General features: G+C 40.3%; 1 protein-coding gene and 1 long non-coding RNA gene across 3 annotated transcripts; both read left to right on the top strand.

The window, feature by feature from the left end:
- Window positions 1-5,926: 5,926 nt before the first annotated feature.
- On the top strand, window positions 5,927-13,791 carry LOC146668154 (uncharacterized). 2 transcript variants are annotated; one of them, XR_014912126.1, is made up of 3 exons: window positions 5,927-6,762; window positions 11,207-12,023; window positions 12,906-13,791. It is a non-coding gene; the product is annotated as an uncharacterized LOC146668154 (long non-coding RNA). The 2 variants fall into 2 exon arrangements; XR_014912127.1 differs by having other exon boundaries at window positions 5,963-6,762; window positions 13,573-13,791.
- Window positions 13,792-16,270: 2,479 nt separating this feature from the next.
- LOC146668155 (uncharacterized) lies at window positions 16,271-20,457 on the top strand (the record flags this gene model as incomplete). The annotated part of the gene is made up of 7 exons (XM_085408827.1): window positions 16,271-16,342; window positions 16,469-16,550; window positions 17,203-17,280; window positions 17,870-18,262; window positions 18,706-18,861; window positions 19,082-19,131; window positions 19,258-20,457. Coding segments are annotated over 7 exons (951 nt in total), but the record flags the coding sequence as incomplete, so codon positions are not given.
- Between the last annotated feature and the right edge of the window lie 3,087 nt (window positions 20,458-23,544).

The following is a 23,544-nucleotide window of genomic DNA, read 5'->3' on the forward strand; positions in this document are numbered from 1 at the left end:
TTTCTTTGGCTTACATAGGACTGGGAGTTGTTTCCTTTAATTCTTATTTTATTTTGGTAACCTTTGTCTCTTGTGCTTTAGTCCTCTGGGGTCCAGGGTATTGCTGGCCATTTTAAGGGTATTTTGTAATGACTTATGAGATTATTCCTCATTAATTTTCAAATATGGGATAATGGGCTCTAAATCACCATTATATATTTTTCGTAATAATTGTTTAACACAACAAAACAGACCTTTCACCTTTTCATGTATTTCAAAACTGTTTTTTTTTTAGGAGAACTGGCTTGTAAATGTGCCTGTCTTTAAAGTACTTTGGGTCAGCTTTTTTCAGTTTTTTAAATATCCTATATAAATAAAATAGAGTCAATACAAAAACAAAAATAAATTCAGATATAATTTATTCATAGTGCATGTCTGAGGCATATTTTTTCACCTCAAAAAAAGGAATTTATTTTATATGGTTAAGTAGGTTGCGTTTGAATGTCTGAAAATAGTCTATAGGTAATTATTCAGCTGAAGTTACAAATATGATGACCACTAAGAAGCAAACAATACTTCATGACTGAAACATTGCTCTTCCCGTATATGAGAGATATGTGGTTATTCTTTGCCTATCTGAAGGGACTGCGACAGTGATCTCTGTCTCTGTGCTGGTGGTCTAGGTCTCTCTGAGGGATTTCCTTCCTCCTCGCTTTGTTTCTCTTGCAGTTTGTTCCAGGCTAAAGCTTTTTTCTTTTTGTGGTCTTTTAAGTCTGTATATGAGTTGGTGGTGTTTCACAGTAGATGATTTCTTTGTAAGATGCTTTTCGCAGTGTACCTCTACTCATTTGTCTGCTTTATTACTCACTATGGCCTGAGTCAATCTGCTCAGTGCTATTGAGTCAGGTGACAGCAAGACCACTAAATACAGTAGAGCATTGAGGAGGGGGCGGAGCAAAGTATGCCTGCATGAGGGGAGTGATGTTTGTACATATATTTCTACTTTCTGATGAATGAGAGCAACTTACTGAACTTAGAAGAGAGAAAAAACTAAAGTATCAATCCTATCACACTCATATCGATCCATTACTAATGCCAGTGTTGGTACTGGTATTGTTGATATTTGGATCCGCTCACTCTCACTGCTCATTATCACATCTTTGCTCATACTTGTTGCTCAGCATTTCCTGTGTTCCCTAGAAGTTTAGGTTTTTTTTCCTACTTAGTGTTTGTCAGTGCTTTGTTTTACACTTGTTGAAATCAACAAAGAAGGATCATACCTTTGCCTATGCCCAAATGTTCAGGGACATGGTGCCTATTGAAAGGGGGAACTGCAGCTGCTGGAGCTGGTCATCTTTGAGTAGTTTGTGGTTTTAAGTAGTTTGTGGGGAGCGAAGACGAAAGAATGGGTCTGCTACCACTGGCCAGCAAGCCTGGAGGCAGCAGTTATTCCATTCAATTAAATGTTATTAATATAGTGCCAAATCACAACAACTGTTGCCAGAAGGCGCTTTTAATTATGCTTTCAAAGGACCACCTCCCTGGACCTCCTGCCTGCACACTCCTAGCTGTGAAGGACAAGCCAGTTCCAGCTTAGAAGAGGAAGCTCATCGGATCCTCTCCAGTGCTACCAACCACTGTTGAGTGTTTGCTGGGGGAACATCCTAACAACCCTGTTCTCTCTACTTTGGTCTTCTCAGGTCCCACTTGCTATAAGCACTGCTTCCAACTCACATCGAGGTACCCAGATATCAGGGAGGAAATGTTGGAAGTACAGACAACCCGGATACTCCTGTTAATCAGGATGGTATGGTCAATGGTGTCAAAGGCAGATGTCAAGTCCAACAAAACCATGACTGAGGATGCTCCGGAGTCAGCTGACATCATAATGTCACTAGAGACTTTAAGTAATGCAGGTTTCTGTTGAGTGACTTTTACGGAAACCTGACTGAAATTTGTCATAAATTTCATGTTTTTCTAAAACTGTGGTAAGTTGATCTGCAACTACTTTTTCCAGAATTTTCGATAATAATGGAAGCTTAGAGATAGGCCTATAATTCTTAAGCTGAGTTGGATCCAAACTGCTCTTTTTTAATATCGGCTCAACAACAGCATGCTTACAGAACGTAGGGACCACACCTGTTAAAAGAGAGGCATTGCATATCTCTACAATAGAGGGGCCAATGACAGAGAGAGCATTTTTAAACAGCCCAGCAGGTAGAATGTCATTTGCACAAGTGGTAATTTTCATTTTATCCAGCAGGAGTGAAAGGTCATGTATGGTCATTGGGTTAAACACTGACAGTAAATGAGGGGGAGGTGGCCCAGAGACAAAAACAGATGGTATTGAAGAACCAATGCTCATACGGACATGATCAACTTTATCCACAAAGAAATTCAGAAACTCATCACTCTCAGATATAGATGTCACAGGTACTCGGTGAACCACGGGGGAAACAATAGAGTTTATGGAGTCAAACAGTACCTTGGAATTTCTCTTGCTTGATGATATTAACTGAGAAAAATATCCTGATCTGGCTGTTTTTATGGTTTCATGAAAGGAAACCCTAAGGTGGAGCCTGTGAACTTCGAGTTTGGTTGATTTCCAAAGGCGTTCTACTTTTCTACAGATTCTTTTGACCTTCCTTACATCATCATTTATCCACGGATGAGCTCTTTTTGGGGCAGCAATGACAGATTTCATAGGTGCCACTGAATTTAAAATCTCCAAGCACTGATTATTAAAATACTGTGTAGCAACATCAGCATCAGTGCAGCCACTGATCACATGAGGGTCCAACATATTAGAAAACTTCAAAGCAACATCCTGATTTATGAACCGCTTATGGAACATGAGATTAGAAGGTGGTGCGTACAGTGGGAAGCTAAGACTAAAAGTAACACAGGAATGGTCACTCACTTGTACGTCTTTAACACAGACATTAGTTATGTCTAAGCCAAGAGAAAACACAAGGTCCAAGGTGTGGCCTTTAATGTGGGTGGGTCCAGAGACATGCTGAATATAACTAAAAGAGTCTGTAATAGATAAAAAGTCAGAGGCCATGCTACAGCTAAGATCATCCACGTGGAGGTTGAAATCCCCAATCATTAAGACTTTCTCCAGTTTAATAATGGAAGATAAAAAGTCCGTAAAATCTTTAATAAAAACACCAGCGGGGCCGGGAGGGCGGCAAATTAAAACACAATAAAATATATCTGAAGAACCAACCTTAAGAAGTTGTGACTCAAAGGAAGGGAAAAACTCAGAGTCCATACTCCTGCAAGCGAAATTGTCTCGGTGAACAGTGACCAGACCACCACCACGACGGTCCAAACGCGGAGTCCCAATGAAGCGACAGCCGACCGAGCAGAGCTCATTAAGGTGGATAAATTCATTCTCCCGCTGCCAAGAGAAACATGAAGTCCAGATTATTACTGCTAAAAAAGTCATTCAGTACAAATGATTTGTTGGCTATGGAGCGAGCGTTCAGGAGAGCGATCTGAAGCGGAGGTGACAGGCTGACGTCATCAACAGCTGATTGACGGGGAATTGACAGCAGACACCTGGAAAGAGGACGTAGTCTCCCGGTACTTCTAGCTGTGGAACTGTGGTCTTGTAGAATGATAGGCCAAAGTGAAAACATCCCGCATCTCCAGGTAATCGTTCTGTTCGCCCGTGATGAAAAGCCGGGTAGGTGGTAACCGATCGGCCTTATCCGCGTCCTAGAGGGGAACCGGTACCAAATACCGGAGACGTTCTCTACCATGGAGCGGAAGAAATCCCCTCTGTTGGGCACGTTTCCTTTTAGTCTTGACACCAGACCTACAGCCCCTTCTAGACGATCTCCTTAACCTTGTTTTTGCTCCTGGGTTATTGTTTGGCGCTAAGAACAGGTACCGGTAGTCGGGAGAGGGAGGAGGGCAGACAAATGGCGGAGGGAAAGCCTGGTGGTAGCTCTGCCAGCTGTCAAAAGTTTTTTCCATACATATTTTGATACTCAACAATGTATGTGAACTGTAGATCCGAGTAGCAATTAGACCTTCATGATATATCACAGATGAGATGACAAGATAAAAAACAATATCCTGAAGCAGTCGACAAAAACACGGAGCAGAAACAGCGGCCAAGCCGAACACAGGCGCCATGTTGCAAGCATCCACTAGTAAAGCTAGTTTTCAGTGGTACGTTCATGGTGACACTGACAAATATCCCATGGTGCCAGTGGAAATTGTTAGGATGCCTGGGTTGTTGACCCAGGGTTTTTGAGTTTATTATCTTATTTATAATTTCTAGTCTTTGGGTTTTTGTTAGAGTCATGTCTTATGGTTTGTCTCTGTGTAATCCTTAGTTGCTGTCTCCCCTGTCCACTATTCCCCGTGTCCAGTTAGTGTCTGTGTCTGCCCTGGTCCCACGTCTCTGTTCCCTCTGTTGTAGTGCCTGCATGTGAGTCTGTGTCTTTGTTCAGTCTGTGTTATGTGTTTCCTGTTTTACTTTGAAGGTCTCTGTCTTATCTCAGTGTGTTCAGTTTACGCTTCCTTCTCTCGTCAGTTCTGATTGCCCCAGCTGTGTTTCCCTCCTGTTGTCCATTCCCTGATTGCTCCCTCTATGTATTTAAGCCCTCTGTTGCAGTTTGTCATTGTCGTGATCTACCGTTTATTTTGCTGTGTGTTTTGTCTGCCTGTGTAAGTTATTTGGATTCTTACTTTTGTTCTGTTTGAGTTCAGCATTAAAGCTGTTTCAGTTTACGTTTGTCTCTGGAGTCTGCACCTTGGGTCCTTTTCTTGCCTGCACACAGCCGTCACATAACAGAAATAAATAGGAATAAAAATTAACCAGAGTTTAGGCTGAGCACGCCAGCTTAAAATTTGTGTAGGGTTCTGTGATTGGGGTTGTTGTTGGTGTGTATGTTCAGCTGCAGCCGTGTCTGGAAAACAGAAACTGTGAATAAAATATGATGGAAAGCATGAAAATGTGGTCTGATCTTCTGTGGATCTAATACAGTAACCTTTAAGTGAGGTCCCATTTGAGCTCATTGGGCCATTTCACCAGAGTGCACCATTTCACATTAGTTCTAGGGATTATGCAACACAATATCCTGAAGTATTGCCCCCGTGCAGCATTTCTGCAGACTGTGGTGCAAGCAGTGTTTCAGGTCATCTTCTGAGTCAGCATCCCAAAAGAGATCCTGACTGATCGGGGAACTCGTTCATGTCTCACACTTTAAAAGAACTATTGTGCATTAAATCAGTTCCAACAAGCATCTATCACCGTCAGACTGACGGGTTGGTAGACCAAACGGAACAAGACTTTAAAGTACTTGATTTGTAATGAATCTAATTGGGACTGATTGTTAGACCTTCTGTTGTTTGTATGGGAGGTACCCAAGGGCTGCATTGGATATTCTCCCTTTGAGCTGCTGTTTGGCAGGAAGTCACGGGTGTGTTAAATATAACTCACTCACTTCCTGTTTTATTTTGGGAGGTTGTGTTCCTTATTTGTTGTCTTAAGTTTTGCTTTAGTTTTGATTCACTTCAGTTATGTGGTTTTCCCCTTGTGTCTCCACTTACCCTAATCACCCTCCTGTCTCAATCTCCCTTTGTGCTTTTTCAAGGCAGTTCACCTTCATGTTGGGAAACATGAAGGTGGGGTAACTTTGCACCAAATGCAAAGTTACCCCACTCACACTCACGCAGCGGGAACACAGATACAGATATTTGTTCACCTTCTCTGCAAAAAGGCCAGAACCAAAAAATTGAAATGTGGACATACCAAACTTAAATATATAAAATTCCCCTCGTCTATCCATTTTTTTTCTGACTTGTTTTATTTGTATCAGTCTCTTTCAATATTGGTCTTCTGCGCAGGTTTAAACCAAGAAGGAACAATTTACAAATTCAATTCAATTCAATTTTATTTATACAGCGCCAAATCACAACATCAGTTACATCAAGGCAGTTTATATTTTAAGGCAGACCTTTCAATAATAATTACAGAGAAAAACCCAACAATCATATGACCCCCTATGAGAGAGCACTTTGGCGACAGTTAAAAACTCCCTTTTAACAGGAAAAAACCTCTGACAGAACCAGGCTCAGGGAGGGGCGGCCATCTGCCGTGACCGGTTGGGGTGAGAGAAGGAAGACAGGATAAAAGACATGCTGTGGAAGAGAGCCAGAGATTAATAACAAGTATGATTCAATGCAGAGAGGTCTATTAAGTGAGAAAGGTGACTGAAGAAGAAATACTCAATGCATCATTGGAATCCCCCCAGCAGCCTACGCCTATTGAAGTGTAACTAAGTGAGTATACAGGGTCACCTGATCCAGCCCTAACTATATGCTTTAGCAAAACGGAAAGCTTTAAGCCTAATCTTAAAAGTAGAGATAGTGTCTGCCTCCCGAATCCAAACTGGAAGCTGGTTCCATAGAAGAGGGGCCTGAAAACTGAAGGCTCTGCCTCCCATTCATTGGTGTGTGTTATCTGACTTCAAGGAAAGATAAAGTTGGGTATCATCTGTGTAGCAGGTTGAAAAAAGCTACATGTTTATTTTTGTAAGAAAACCAATTACCCCCTTATTTTTTGTTTATTATTGTGACTTATTTTGACATTGTTATGTGTTGTTATATTGGTTATATTTCATTATGCCAGTAGATGGTGCTCTTGCACTGCTGTGGAACTACCAGAGACTCTAGCTATAGGCTCTGCGCATGCGCAGCTCAGAAATAAATGAGCTCCGGCCTGAGCAAGACGCTAACTTCGGTGTCCTCTCTATTAATCCACAGGTACTGACAAACAAACTTTTATGTTACCGAACTGGTTCTAAATGTCATGTAAGTTGAGTAACAACTGTTCGGCTATATTTTGAGATGAGAGTGATGATGTTGTTTTGTGGTATTTTGTTGTAATGAGTATTAGTGTATCATCGGCATAATGCTATAATGCTACGTAGCACTACAAGTATATGCTATGACAGTGGCAACCTGCGACTTCCGAAAATGTGTTGTAGTGTTTGTTTTAGTGTTAGCCAAGCAGTACTGAGTACATGTATTAAGAGGAAAGCTTTTTGTTGGTGAAACAACGTTGCAGTCGTCTGCCGCCATGTTATGTTGCGTTCAAGGGACGCCATGTTCAAAAGTAATAGCGTATATGGCGCGAATGTGGGGAAAGGTTGTGTGAATGTGAGATGGGTTATTTTGGTATGTTGTTATGCTTTAACCGTGAGTGTTTTGTTTAAGTTGTGAGTATGTAAAGTCATTTTGAATTAGTTTGTATTTATTTTGCTTTTGAGAGAATGCTTTTTGTAACTTCATTTTTGTTTATGAACTCTGTTATTTTATGGGAAGAATGCATGGTCTAGTGTGATTTGTATTGTGTATATGTAGAGAAATAAATGAGCTCCGGCCTGAGCAAGACGCTAACTTCGGTGTCCTCTCTATTAATCCACAGTTTGCTCATATTTGGCTACGCAGTGCTCTCTAGCCTGTGTGCCGCTTGCTGCCGGTCCAGATTCCCCTAGGTCTGGTGCCGGTAACATCTGCAAAGCAGTGAAAATAAATGTTTTGCCTTCTGATGATACTACCTAAGGGAAGCATGTATAAAGTCAACAGAATTGGTCCTAGTACTGAACCCTATGGAACTCCATAATTAACCTTGTATGAAGTGTATGAAGAAAACTCTCCATTTACATGAACAAATTGAAGTCTGTTAGATATGATACAAACCACTGCAGCGCAGTACCTGTAATACCTACAGTGTGCTCTAATTGCGCTAATAGGATATTATGGTCGACAGTATCGAATGCTGGACTGAGGTCTAACATGACAATCACAGAGATGTGTCCACTGTCAGGGGCACTTCAAATAAGCTATTCCTCTGCAGATGACCTGTTAGCTGTTTGACAACTACTCTTTCAAGATTTTTTAATATGAAAGGAAGGTTGGAGATTGGCCTGATTAGCTAAGATAGCTGGATCAAGAGATGGCTTTTTAAGTAAAGGGTTAACTATTACCAGCTTGAAGGCCTGTGGTACATAGAAGATAGGCTGATCATATTTAAGAAGCATAAATCAATGGTAGGACATCCTTGAGCAGTCTTGTAGGAATGGAGTCTAAAAGGCACGTCAATGGTTTGGAGGAAAGTTGGTTGTTTTCTTCAATCAGTGATCAATAGTAAGATATTCTAGCTTTCCGGAGGACTTTCTTATAAAGCAGCAAACTATTTCTCCAGGCTAAATGATGATCTTCTAAATTTGTTTTATGTCATTTCCTCTCCAGCTTATGAGTTATCTGCTTTAAGCTACGTTTTTGAGAGTTATACTGAATAAAGTACTTCTCATCTGAGGCTCTCTTTTTACAGGAGCTACAGTATCCAGAGTTATGTGTAGTGAGGAGCTAAAATTATTAATAAGATAATCGATCTCTGTTGGAGTAGCATTCAGGTAGCTGCTCTGCTCTGTGTTGGTGCAACGCATTGAAGATGTTAACAGTGGGTGAATTATGTTCTTAAACTTAGTTACAGCTAGAGCTGGGCGATATGAGATTTTTTCATATCACGATATGTTTTTTTCATTTCAGGCGATAACGATATCTATCACGATATAAGCCAAATAACTATATTTGTAAGATTTAAATGTGCCGTTGCTCACAAGTAAAATGTGAAATAATCAGCAGCTTGTTTTTATTTAAATATTTATTTCCCATAATAAGTTCAACAAGGTAGATGTACTTAAGGAACATGAGACTTTTTCAGATAAATAAAGGCAAATATTGCAAACTACACAAAAGGCAGCCGCTAAAGCGTTTAAGTTTCAAAATAGAACAAACGAAACAGACTAAATTGTCAATTCCACTTAGAAACAAAATATTAATTCTAAAAATAAATCTTAGTTTGTTTTACAGAAGAACAGACAAAACTGACTAACTTTTGTCAATATCAAATAAACTGAGAACTAAAAGGAAATTCTCAATCTCTCCTTGTTGTATAGCTTAGCTTTTCAAACAGTTTTAACAGTTACTTTAGTCTGACAAAAGCCGAATGACGAATTAGCGCTTCCAGTCAGAGACTGAGGCTACGTACACGGGTATTTTTGAAAACGGAGATTTTCCGTTTTCGTTTTAAAAAAAATAATCCCGTCCACACATAAAGGCAGAAATGAAGAAAAACGCTGCTAGGAACATGCCAAAGCAGCAGGTGGAGCTAGATTCCTAACCGTGCAGAAATGTTGGCCAATCAGAAGTCTAGAAGCCTCGGTGGGAAAAAGTAAACAAAGCTGGGGCATAGAAGCAGAACAGAGTCGTGTGTGTGGACGGACAGTAACTGTGTGTATATGTAAGCATTTAAACACTGCAGAGAGTAGAATTAACAGTAACAGTATTGTAGAAATTCATTTCACCGAAACAATAACGTGGCGCACAGTGTGACGCATGCACCAGTTTATTGTATTTCCAGACTTGCTTTCGGCACAATTTACAGTGCATGCTACTCTGTTTTTTGTCAGACTTGAAATAGCCGAAATACCTTCAAACTACGGAACTTCTATGGCTCTTCCGTTCGACAATCTCTCCGGCATTGGAACCGTCATCTGTTTTCTCTTCGGTCACGCTCGGTTGATTTTTCTAGTCGGCACCAGTGTTGGTCAAGTTACTTGAAAAAAGTAATCAGTAACTAATTACTGATTACCTCCCCCAAAAAGTAATCCCGTTACTTTACTGATTACTTATTTTCAAAAGTAATTAATTACTTAGTTACTTAGTTACTTTTTAAAAACACGATTTACAACCTGAAGAGGTGATAAAGCGATAGAGCTTTCAGCCCAGTTCTACTTTTTCTACATAATCCATCATACAAAATGTAATCAAATGGAAAAGTCTCTTTTTAACTTGTTTTATTAGTTTTAATCTTTTAACTTTATGCATCAAGCAAAAATTTAATTATATGCAACATTCTCTGACTGGAAGAAATTAGTTTAACATTTAAACCTATTTTCTGCACATTCCAGCACATAAAATAAAATATTTTGTGTGTTTACACTCAGTCTTTCAAATAGATGCAAGTAAAACACAGCAGAAAATAAATAAAATCAAAGACTAGCGGTCCTGTTGCTCTATTTTCACCTGTAAAGCAGGAGTTGGGTAGGCGGAGGTTTACCCTGGTGCAGGTGTGCTGCGGTCAGTGGAAGGATATGGCAGTTCTGTGAGTTTCCCATTACATCGTAGCTACTTGGTGCTTGCTTGGAAGTTTAGGGTTTTTTTCGCTGTAAAAAGAAGTTTTCTTCCCACGCACAGCGGACACTAATGTTTTTGTCACTTTTTATGGAATCAAACTCAAAGTAAGGTCAGTACTTCCACACTTTAAACGCTGCACGCTCATACTCTCTCTGCACTCGATATGTGATCCACTGTTGATCTGCACACAGCTGTTGTCACTAACGGAGCACTTGCTTACGTCACTGTCGTGAGACATTCTCGCAAAAGATTCACGGTTTTAGTAACGCAGTAACGCAGCGTTCCTACGGGAAAGTAAAGGTAATCTAATTACCGTTTTTGCAATAGTAATCCCTTACTTTACTCGTTACTTGAAAAAAGTAATCGGATTACAGTAACGCGTTACAAATAACGCGTTACTGCCCATCTCTGGTCGGCACACTCATTTCCTCCATTACGCGCTGGCTCCATTACCCGCTGGCTGCTTCCCAAACAAACACACGTGCGGCTTGGCACTTGTGCTGTACGTAACAAGTCACGCGACGTGACGCTGCGGCTGTGATTGGTTCGGCTCTGCGCTACTTAGTTTGGATTGGCTGACCTTTTTTTATTTTTTATTTTTTTTATTTTAAGAGGACAAGAGCGGCGAGGTCTATCGCGATAGCTTAATTTCTCTATCGAGTAAAAGTTATATCGCGATACATATCGTTATCGTTCTATCGCCCAGCTCTAGTTACAGCACTTTCAGAAAGTCATCCACTGTGATGAAATCTACTCCCCATAGCGAAGACCCTATAAAAAAGTGAACATCAAAAGGTATTTCTGGTTAGGATACTGGAAGCACTGATAGAACATCTAGTGACAGGAGGTGTAAATTCTGAGACTTCTAACTTTAACGAATTTATTATGAACAACAGACATGAGACTTAGCCCTTCAGTGGTATTGTTCTCATCAAAGTCAGTTTTCATTTGGAGAATTTTCTACAACTTCCATCTATCCATCCATCTTCTTCCGCTTATCCAGGGCCGGGTCGCATGGGCAGCAGCCCAAGCAGAGAAGCCCAGACCTCCCTCTCCCCAGCCACCTCCTCCAGCTTATCCGGGGAACACCACGGCGTTCCCAGGCCAGCCGAAAGATATAATCTCTCCGGCGTGTCCTGGGTCTGCCCCGGGGCCTCCTCCCGGTGGGACATGCCAGGAAAACCTCGCCCAGGAGGCGCCCAGGGGGCATCCTTGTCAGATGCCTGAACCACCTCAACTGGCTTCTTTCAATGTGGAGAAGCAGCGGCTCTACTCTGAGCCCCTCCCGAATGGCCGAACTTCTCACCCTATCTCTAACGGTGTGTTCACACCGAACGCGATGGACGCGAATAGAGCGTCAGGTTTACATGTAAAGTCAATGGAAAGGCGCGATGACGCGCGATTGCGGGTCCCGCGAAAATTCGGAAGCAGATTTGCGTCGCGAAAACGCCAAAACGCGTGAAACGCGCGTCAGTGCAGCGCGTCTGGCGCGTTTGACTCGCGAATAAAACCACGCGCGTGAGTTTTTGTGTTGCATTTTGTGCATACGCGCGTTTCGCGTCTACCGCTCGAGTTGGAAAAATCTGAACTCCAGCGTTAAATCGCGCCGCGACAACCAATCAGGAGCCTGGTGACGTGGCTGTTACCTAGGTCAAAGGGGCAGATCCAGCCAAAGCCTTTCATACTTCAATGGAGGGGAAGGCTAATCAATGCGGTAGCAAACAACTCGGAGCTGTACAACACCAGCTGCTTTCAGTACCGAGACAGGAATAAAAAGGACCGAGCTTGGAGGAAGATATGTGAAGAGATCGGGCAACCTGGTAAGTTCATTCATTTCTCTTTTGAAAGTTTTCACTGACCCGGGGAAGCCGCACAAAAGCTAGCAAGCCACCGCTATTTTCCCACTGACGTACAAATACCGTTCTGCTTTTATGCATGTTATCATTTAGGAATATATTTTATTGTTTATTAAAAAACAGCACACAGTGGTCCTGCTGTTCATCCGTCACTGCTTTGCTTTTTCGCTGATTTTTTATTGCACAGTACAGCATTGCATTCTGCAGCCTGATTGACAAATCTCCTGCGCTTGCCAAATTTATCACGTTTGGTTTTGATAACCATCGCGTCCAATAGAAAAAACAGCACAAAAACACCCATAACTATGAGCCTCATTCGGAAATAGACACCTGCACCGTGAGGGAAAAAGGCGCACGAAAGTGGCGGGCAGATGAAGACAAACCGCGGCATAATAATACTTTTACGTTTTGCAATCTACAAAGGTTTGCACTTTGAGAATCAATTGTGAGAACTGTGACCAATGTTCATGAGTGTGTGGAAAACAGTGTATAAAGTGCGTGGCCAGGGGCTAGTTATTCTGAGAACCCCTGCAATAAATGAGGGACCACTGTCTACTCTACGATTATTATATCCAACCTGTTAACATTTAATACTGTATTGATAGAACCAACTGATTCTGCAGCAGAGCATCCCCAGTCCCTGAGCTCCTGCTGCTGCACCCACAGATATGTACAGCAAGCACTGATACCTTTTTAGTCGGTGGGATTCCCTTGTGATCACCTTTACTAAATATCTACAACCAATCTGATTATATCCTGTTATTGGTTTTTTTTTTTTTTTTCAATGTTGAAATTAAAATCTAGTAGCAGCCTTCTCATTTCTTTGTGTTTTGTGCTGTTTTACAGGCCCACAGAGGAGGACGGCTCCGAGGCAGATGAGGGACGGGTCCCAGGACGGTCCATCGGCGGTGGAGCTGGCCATCCTGGAGTCCCTGAAGAGTCCACACCAGTCTCCAATGGAGCATTTCCTCCTCAGCCTTGTTCCTGCTCTGGAGAGCAGCTGGTCCTTTTTATTCCTGTCTCTCTGTAAATTCTTATATTTTATATATTTATGTTTAATGTTTTTCTGTTTGAGACTTTTAATATTATTTCAAATAAATTTTTATAATGACTAATGTCTCAGTTCTACTACACAGCAAATGTTGGCACACAACTTGACACATGTAGAATTTATTTCATATTATACTAATGACAAAATATACTGATACAGTGGGATGCAGAAGTTTGGGCAACCTTGTTAATAGACATTATTTTCCTGTATAAATCGTTGGTTGTTACAATAAAAAATGTCAGTTAAATATCATACAGGAGACACACACAGTGATATTTGAGAAGTGAAAAGAAGTTTACTGGATTTACAGAAAGTGTGCAATAATTGTTTAAACAAAATCAAGCAGGTGCATCAATTTGGGCACCACAAAAAAGAAATGAAATGAATATTTAGTGTATATCAATGTGTGTGTCTCCTATATGATATATGGGGTGCCTTTGTCTGGACGTGCTTCCCATCCAGAGCTGCACAGCACAGAGGGAAGTTCCAGCGCTCCTGGAATCCCTCTGTGATGGACCGCCAGTCTCCAGGTGAAGGCACAGCCATGAAGTCGTCCACTAGACAGTCCCAGATGGACGTCGCTGCCTGGGGGGTGATCTGGCTCACCGTGGACACACCGACTCTGAAACTGAACGCGATGGTCCTGAAGGAGTCCCCGGTGACAAGGAACCTGGACAAAATTGTTCAAAATCAGTATTATGTGTACTGCAGTTACAAAATACATTATTCAAATTCCAAAATACTTTTGTGATGTCAGATATAAATCACAAAACTTAAATCTTACATAAAACATTTTGTAATTATAAGGATAATTACAAAATGTATATTAGATAATATCTAAAACAGTTGTGTTTTGTTTTAACTTTAACATATCATAATTTGATTGGTAGCAACTTTCACAACTACAGTGAGCCAATCACTCATAATTCCTAAACATGTCAATCAGGTAGGAATGAAGTAAGACATTAATAGAAATAAAGAGTTGTATGTTGACATGTAGCCCTTTCCTTGCTTAAATCATTAATATTTTTGAAAAATTAATCTGTGATAAGACAGCTTATCAAGATAGAACCATGTAACTAGAGATGAACCAAACTGTTCAGTTTTATCTAACTCTGTTTTAATAAAGGCTGTGACCCCTGCTATAGAGTCTGACAGCTGCAGGGATTATATACAAATATTCAACTATCCCAGAATTAAACCAGGTCTAAATAAAAAGGAGTGAGTATCACTACAAGGTTAACTCAGTGGTGCTAATGCTACAGTTTGATATCAGCAAACACCGAGCGCATACATTGATGTGACACCACAGCCATGCTATCATGCAAACACTGATAACAGCATAAATCGAATTAAATCGGGACTTGATGAGACCTTCTGAGTATCACTAGAAATATTATAGAGTCGTCTCTGTACCACAGTTTGCTTTCAGTAAACACCGACAGCATTCACTGTTAGCATAGCACATCCATGTTAGCAGTGTATAACTGGATGGATTAGCATATTAGCACAGATATCAATAAAGGACTACCGTATTAAATAGTTTTACTAACCTCAGGCAGACGGACAGGCGCTCTGCAGGTGGGATTGAGCGCCTGTAGTTGGTGTCTAGGCGGGCGATGCTGGGACCGACGAGGGAAAGCAGGTCCTCAAACTGGCCGAGTGAATGACGGTGATAGCGCTGGAATCGGCCGTCATCCAGGCGCAGCTCCTGGAGCAAGTGGTGAAACTCACCAAACTGCTCATGCCTCTGGAGGACCTGATGGACCCAGGTACGGCGAGGATGTCCTTTACGCCGCTACTCTGCTCTCCACAGTACATAGAGAAGGGAGACTCTCTCTTCAAGCGCTAGCTCGATAGCTGCCATCTTGCAAAGATACCGGTCTGGCACAACTCCCTCCCACATTCCTCCCACATTTCCGGTTCACGCGCGTCAAAATATCATATTTTGACGCGTGATGGATTTTTCTTGGACACGCGTTGAGACGCGAATGTACACGCGTCAAATTAGGGGCGTTTGGGGCGTTTTATTCGCGTCCATCGCGTTCGGTGTGAACACACGGTTAGGGAGAGGCCAGCCAGAAGCCCATTTCTGCCGCTTGTATTCACAATCTCATTCTTTCGGTCACTACCCAAAGCTTGTGACCATAGGTGAGGGTAGGGGCGTAGATCGACCTGTAAATTGAGAGCTTTTCTTTTACACTCAGCTCTGGAAATATGAACTTTTCTATAACTTTTCTATCCCTACCCAGACTTATGATTTCAGCTAAGTTCTCTCTCAAGAACTTCACAAATTCTCTCTGAGCGCTAGAGAAAACACAACCTTTATCACTCTCACTATCTGGCAATCATATCAAGCAGATCAGTTTAGTTGTTTTTGAAGCATCTCGCACTACCTTGGCCTTTGGTCATCCCTGGCTCAGTACTTTTAACCCCAGTATTGATTGGTGTCTGTGGTGGTGTGAGGTCTTTAGGAGGGGGAGGCGTGGTGCAACAGGCTCAAGGGGCAATGCCAGGGAGGCTGATGGACCAGCACCAGCTCATTTGCAGTAATTAGGTTTCTCCCTTTTTAGTGACACTGGGAGCTGTGATGGGTTAGGGGAGTCCAACACGACATTGGTGCCAAACAGAAAACGGTGCACAAACCGAATAAAAGAAAAAGAAACCCATAACAAGAAAATTGTGTGGTCTGATTTGTGTGTATGGTCAGCATCAACACTTCCTTGGTTTTAAAAAGTTTTATTGCTGTTTCATCTGGAATTTCAGCAAGCTTGCTTAGCCGCTACTAAACTGACATCTCCCAGAACTCCACTACTCAGGAAGCCTTTCTCTCTCAAGAAACACGCTGATCCTCCAGATTTTGTCACTGGTCTTTGATGTTCCTCAGGTAACACAGTCATCTTGAAAATCATTGAAGAGTTTTCTAAGTCTGTCCATTTTGTTGCTCCTCTCAAACTCTCCTTGGTTGTAAAAACAGCCCAGTTTCTCACCTTTCTTCTGACTATGTGATTGCCCACGGGACATTGTTTCTTCCCATGAACCTCAGTTAACCTCATTTCTTTGGAAGGAGCTGTGTCCAGCACTGGGAGCTCAGACTAGTCCAGGGGTGGGCAATTCCAGGCCTCGAGGGCCGGTGTCCTGCAGGTTTTAAATCTCACCTTGGGTCAACACACCTGAATCAAATGATTACTTCATTACCAGCCTCTGGAGAACTTCAGGACATGTTGAGGAGGTAATTTAGCCATTTAAATCAGCTGTGTTGGATCAAGGACACATCTAAAACCTGCAGGGACACCGGCCCTCGAGGCCTGGAGTTGCCCACCCCTGGGCTAGTCTCTCTTCTGGCTTCCATCTCCAGATCAACAGGCAAGTGGAGAGAACTAACCAGGTTCTCGATGAGTCTACCCGTCAACCTGGAGCTCTCCGTTGTCCTGGATCAGGTGAATACCACTACTAATGACTTCCTCCCATTCAAGTCTTCAACGGGCTACTAACCTCTGCTTTTCCCTGGTGTGGTGAGAAATTGAGAAAATCTGTCCCCTCTTTCTTAGAATCAAGCGGAAGAACAAGTATCTGGCTGACTTCCACCAAAAACCTTCACTGAGCTACCTTCCAAGTCAGTTCTGGTTATCCACTAAAAATCTCCCTTTACAGTTTGAATCTAAGAAAAATCCCTCTCCAAACTAAACGGGTTATGATGAAATCAAGTCTCTATTTAACCCTGTCTCTCTTTGTCTATGTTACACAATACGAGAATTCGCATTTTTTATGTCTTCCAGCTATAGCCTGTTCGGTTCAGTCCATTTTACGCACAGTTTAGAGTCTTGGTCACAAGTGTAGGAAGAAATGAGCAAGATACTGACATGCTGATCAATGAACCATCTGCAACGATATACAAGCTGAATAGGTCTGTTTTAATGCAGAGACTTAATTAATTGTTTAAATTCTTCAACTTTTGTCCTGATTTTTCTTCTTTAGAGTTGTGTTGGTTTAATTTCCAATTTTGTGTTATGCATGACCTTTATAAAGATCATTGTGACTGGCATCAGTGAAAAGTGTCACAAGTTTTACTTGCTTTTTTTCTTGATTCAGTGCTGGTGAATAAACATTCCTCACCTCACTTATATGGACATGGGCTACTGAACTGCTGCTTAAGTGATCTCTTTGGAGGTAAAAATGGAGGGATGGAACTGGGTTAAACTGTCCTGACTGCTTGTGAAAATGTGACATTAGCATTACATGTTTTCTAAATCCAAATCTAGTTTTTAATATGTTCCAAGCACAAACTAAAACATATTTTGCACACTTCAAGTCTAATACATAATTTCATTCATGCTTCCTGATTTTATTATGGATCTATGCATGCAGTGCAATTGTGTCCATGTGTTATTTTCATTCACATAAAATCAAACGAACAGAAAACAGCCACAGAATAAAAGGTTCCATTCAACAAGCCAATCAGAACTTGAATTTCCTTAAAAGGAAACGTCTGTGAAGGGGACACTCAAGAGTGAGACCATTTTTGATATCTTTTAACTGCAAGTCGTCGTCAAACATGGACAGACTTCACATCATTTTTGTCCTTTTTTTAGGTAATATTTTGGAAGGAGCTTTTATGAAACATTCATTTTATTTAACATTTACCTGTTCTACTGATTATATTTGACATCATCTAAATCTACTTCTTTAGTCAACACTTACAACTATGTTGTACAATGTGAAACACTGGCAAAATGTGTTATTGTGTTTTGTATTTCAGGAGGTGATTGGATTTCTGGATCAGTGGTGGATCTGACAGTGAGATTGGGTGAAAACATAACTCTGTATTGTGACTCTACAAAACCACCTGAGGAATATATTGTGTGGTACAGAAATTGTACCCATGAAAATCAGCCTCCTCTTGTCCTAAAACTAACAAAGGATTCGTGGAAACCCATCTGTAACCGAGCAACTTTAGTGAATTCTCTACCTCGCTTCCACTTTGTAAACAACCAGTCCTCTGGATCGTATGACCTGCTGATTGTGAATATTTCTGATTCTGATGAGGGCCTCTATTACTGTGGAACTGAGCAGAAACAGCTACAGGATAAAAAGGATATTAACCTTGAATTTGTTCAGAGTTATGGCAGTGTGGCGACAAGGATTAAAATCAGTAAGTGCTCATGTGATTTTTTTTTAACATTAAACATTAGTATCAATATTTAAAAAATGTAACTGTAACTTAGACTCAGGTTAATTGTCAAAAACAATTTTAAAAATGACATATTCTGAAACCATTACATGATTACACAATTATTTGAAACTTTTTAGGTTAAAATTGTCAAAATGCATTTTATATGAATTGCAGTTTAAATATTCTATCAGTAACATTGTGCATTGCTGACGTATTTAATATGAAGTGTCAGACCATTAATAATGAAAAGCAAGATTAACTATTTTTAAACGAAACAAATATTTTGATTGCCATGCATGTTTTCTTTTCAAATGAGTTTTTCTAGTTTTCTGATGACTGAGATTCAACATCTCAAACATTAGAATGATAAAAAAAAAAATATACACAGAGACCTAACTGAAACATGTTTGTGAACAATTTAGATTTCAGTGATCCACATTCTTCAATTTTAACTGGTCAAACATCTCCACAAGACTGCGGCATGTGTTGGAAACTGCTCTTCATCCTGTGTCCAACTTTTGCAGCTCTCTCCTCTCTTCTTGTCTCTCTTCTTGTTCATTACCTCTGCCAGAAAACAGGTAATTGCTAAATATGGTACTTTTTTCAATCAATCCTCTTATCATCAAATTAGTATATTACTTAGTTTTTTCATCAGCTCAATTTGTAAACTTAACAATTTGTGCAAAATTTAAAAGCATTTTGCTAACATAAGAAAATTCCAGGCAATGAGGTTACTACATCTAAGTCAGTATAATGGTGGATTTTATTTTTTAATGATGTATTCATTTCTGTGGCCAGAAGTTGATCAACAAAGACCAGAAACCAGTGGGAAAACAAGAAGAACTCAGGTAAATTACATTAATATTCAATCCGTATTTTTTCAGCGCTTGTCATAATTAATAATTAATTCTAACAAAATGAATTATTTATAGAAATCCAATCATATTCATAATTACAAACAAATTCATTCACAGGATGAAGATGTGCTTTATGCTACAGTGGAAACACGTCAAGCAACAGAGCGATCCAAGAAGAAGATAACCTATAGTTCTGACTTATGCACCTATTCTACTGTCAAGACCTCTGGGGTCTAGATTTTACATTCAAAAGTGCATTATGAATTAATCAGAAGTCATTAAGTTTTTTGCTTTTGCCATTTTTCCTCTACCTATCAAGCTTAGTAATAATTATAATCGTCTATTTCTTCTTCAGTGAGCTGCTTGGTTTAGATGATATTTAAAGGTGTATATAGTCAGACATTTTTTTTATTATTTTATGCAAAAAATATTGTTCTTGTAATTTCCGACAGACTGATGTATCATCATTAATCCATTAAAAATACATATGAAAATACATGAGTGCTTGTGAAAGCTCCCATGTTGCCCTGCCATCATGAATAGTGCCTGTGATGAAAATCACCTTTCTGCCTAATCACATTTTATGTATGTGGCTAGAGACTGGTCTCATATGCTGTATGCCAAAAACAGAAGACAGGACACCTCACAGGCATTTGTGTGGAGACAAATTCCAATTTCGGCTTGTTTCATCATGTCTGTGTTTTTTCATTTGAGTAGGGGTCCCATTCATCAAAGAAGCAAATACACAAAGAAAAGAGACAACATGACCAACACTGGGATAAAGAGAAAGTAAACACTGGCACCAGTGATACTGAAGTTGCCTGCTTTCTCGTTTAGGTCTCAAACCAGGGATCTTGGTTGTTACATGACTGTTTAAACCAATTCACTATGCAGCCCCTATAACTGCATATAACACAATGGAAGTAGACACTCACTTATTTCATTAGGATTTTCCCATCTCTATGGTTTACGTCTTCAGTACTAAGTACTAATGTATGTCTCATGGCATGATTAAATATCTTTCCATTTGATACATAAATCTATACTGATATTATACAAATTATACAAAGTAAAACTGAGTAAATACCAATAACATCAGTGTCAATTACATCACAAATACCTTAGTGATGAATCGTTGGCTGTTCACGTCCTCTGATGGTGCCTTCTGATATAAAACCCAGCTGTAATGCTCTTTACACTTACACAGGTCTATTTCTACTGCCTTATAAATTACATATCTGCTTCTTCCTGTGTAAAATGTTTAACTGTTTGTTTTCTTTTGTTTCTTTGTTTAGTATTGTAATAAATAAAGTGTAATTAAGCAAGCAATAAGCAGTAGAGTGGTATTTATCAAAATCCATGCTGCATATAGTTTCTGGAGGCAGACAGAACAAAAAAAACCCATACTGCTGGAGGTCAAAGGAGAATGGCCAGATTGGTTCAAGCTAGGATTCTATGGGCTACACCTCCAAAAAAAAACCATAAACTCCCCCAAAACAGAATTCAAAGTTCCAAACATGAACTCAGTAATGAGTAGCTCCACCGGCACGCTTGATGCAAGCATTTCCATGAGGTGAGTGGGAACATTTCTCCAAGTGGTAAAGACGGCCGCACGAAGGGCATCTACTTTCTGGAACTGTTGTCCATTTTTGTAAACTTCTCTTGCCATCCATCCCCAAAGGTTCTCAATTCAATTTAGATCAGGGGAACAAGCAGGATGGTCCAAATGATGTTATTCTCTAGGAAGAAGTCCCTTGTCCTGCAGGCATTGAATACTGTAGCACTGTCCTGTTGAAAAATCCAGACGAAGGCCTTCAGTCATGAGGGATGGTCTCTGCAACATCTGGACATAGCCAGCGGTCGTTTGATGCCCCGGCACCTCCTGAAGCTCCATTGTTCCACTGAAGGAAAAGGCACCCCAGACCATTATGGCCCCGCCTCCACTGTGGCATGTAGAAAACATCTCAGGTGGGATCTGATTGTCATGCCAATAAAGTTGGGAACCATCATGACCATCAAGGTTACTTTTTTTTCTTATCAGAGAATAAAACTTTCTTCCACCTTTCAGTGTTGCATGTTTGGTGCTCTCTTGCAAAGTCCAAACGGTCAGTTCTCTGGCGTTCATGGAGACGAGGCCTTTGAAGACAATTTTATTTTTGAAGCCTTTCAGTCTCAGATGCCATCCGATGGTTATGGGGCTGCAGTCGGCACCAGTAATGGTCTTAATTTAAGTCGAGGATCGTCCAGTATCTTGAGCTCCAGCTGAGTGCTGGTGAATTTTTTGGGGGTCTTCCACTTGACTTTTTTGTTCCACAACCCTCAGGATCTTTTAAGAAATTCCAAATGACTCTCTTACTGCATCCCACCTCAGCAGCAAAGGCACGCTGCAAGAGACCCTGCTTATGCAGTTCAACAACCCAACACGTTCAAAAAGGGAACGTTTTTTTGCCTTTGCCATCAGGACATCATGACAGTGTAACTACCTGAACGAAAATGACAATGAATCCACATTTTTGCACAGATTTGGCCTTTTGGCATACAGTCAAAACCTTTTGTTCAGTTTCAGTGTTGTTTCCAATAAATTGTGTGCTCAGAAAATGTTTTCACTCCCATTTCTTCTCGTTGCATGTTGAAACTCTACTTGTAACCTTGTTAAGATCCATGCAAAATATCTTAAACTTTTTGATCGGGACTGTACCTTTTTTGGATTTTGCAGGTGAATCAGTCTGTCACTGAAGGAACTGCCCAGCGTTGTCACTGTTTTGTACATGGTGTGGGATTTCCATGAGAGTTGATAGCTTAGCCATCAATCTCCTCTCAGAGGACTGAAACCATTAATATACTTTTGAAAATTCAGGCTTTTTTGCAGCCAGAGTAGTCACCCCATGCTGACCAATAGAATAACTGGAGGTTTAACGCACTTACACTCCTCTGGTTTAAAGGATATGTTAACCTTTTGTATATATTTTTGTAGGATTTGCCACCATACAACAAAGGTCAGTGTTAGAACAAGAGAAGTGTTTCTCATTGTAACAAGGTTACAAAAATATGATGGGACATTGAAAATCCAAATGTCACAGTCCGTCCAAGTATCACACATTTTCTTACTGCATTTCGTTGCCCTGTACCTGTGCATGTGCAATGACAATAAAGTTGAATTCTATTCTATTCTATTCTATTCTATTAATTTCCTTTTGAAAATGAATAACTTTATGTTTAAGCTTTTTTCTTGTTTTATTTGAATCTTTATTTATCTCCTGGTCCAGCAGTTTTTAACCCAGTGTTTTTGAGTTGTGGATTTCCAATCTTGCAGTTGAAATTCAATTACTTTTCCAATCTAGTTTCTGTTCATTTAATTTATTTTCCTTGTCTGCGTTATCCTGTCTCCTATGTGTCAAGTCTGCGATTGTTTCCTGTGATTTTTGCACCACTTGGAGATTTGCTTAGACTCCATTAAAGGTAAGTTTTTACTCCATATCATGCCAGCAAGTACTTGAATATCTGGATGAACCTATTGGTCTTTCTTTGGCAGGATACTGGCAGAAGGTGAGCAGACCCTTTTTTGAAGTAGACACTTCACTTTTTGAAGATGATCAAAAAGTTGAGCTATTTTTTTAGCACAATTTTTGTGCCACATCATAACCACATCATCCTAGCTGATATTTGCAGTTCAAATAAAGAATTCTGTCGTCTCTTGGTCTTATTGTCACTTTCGGCACTGATCCAGAAACTCATTTGTACTGCAAGAAACACCTACTAAATCAATATGACAACCAAGCAAATACATATGTTGACTCCACCCTGCTCAATACAAAACAGATAATGTAGATATACATTTGTTGCCCAGATAGAATCAATATAATGACTGCAACTGAAATAAGATAATAGAACTACACAGCAAAAAGTAATTTAGTTTCACCTTTAAGTTTCTGTGTGCATGTGTTAATAGTGATCTGTTTTGCCAAAAAAGCATGAAGCCAGTGGAGAACTGACTCCAAAAAAAAGTCGATCCCCATAGAATCCCAGCTTGGAAATCTGACACAAATTTGTGGCGCAAACTACAGTGTCAAACTAGTAGAGCAATCAGAAGGAGGTTTTTTTTTTTAGTACAGCACCACATTGGCACAATTTCAAACTAGCAGTTGCCATTAACCTCCAGAAACCACTCGCCAACTGGTGACAGAATACGTATGTTTTTTTTACCTTTTTTGGTTGCTTGAGTCTCTAGGCCTAAATAACGTAAACCATTGTGATAAGACGTTTTGTCTACCTTTAATACTGTGAGTTTTCTTCTAATTATTTTTTACTGCTATGTTTTTTTACACATGGCTTTTTATGCTTTTGCTTATGCTGCTACCTATTTGCCGGTGCAAATATTCAAAATTTACTAATATAGGACTGTCT

Source organism: Rhamphochromis longiceps, linkage group LG6 (genome assembly GCF_057381845.1).
Source record: "Rhamphochromis longiceps isolate RC_006_pf linkage group LG6, R_longiceps_female_GT1.1, whole genome shotgun sequence".
Lineage (NCBI taxonomy): Eukaryota > Metazoa > Chordata > Actinopteri > Cichliformes > Cichlidae > Rhamphochromis > Rhamphochromis longiceps.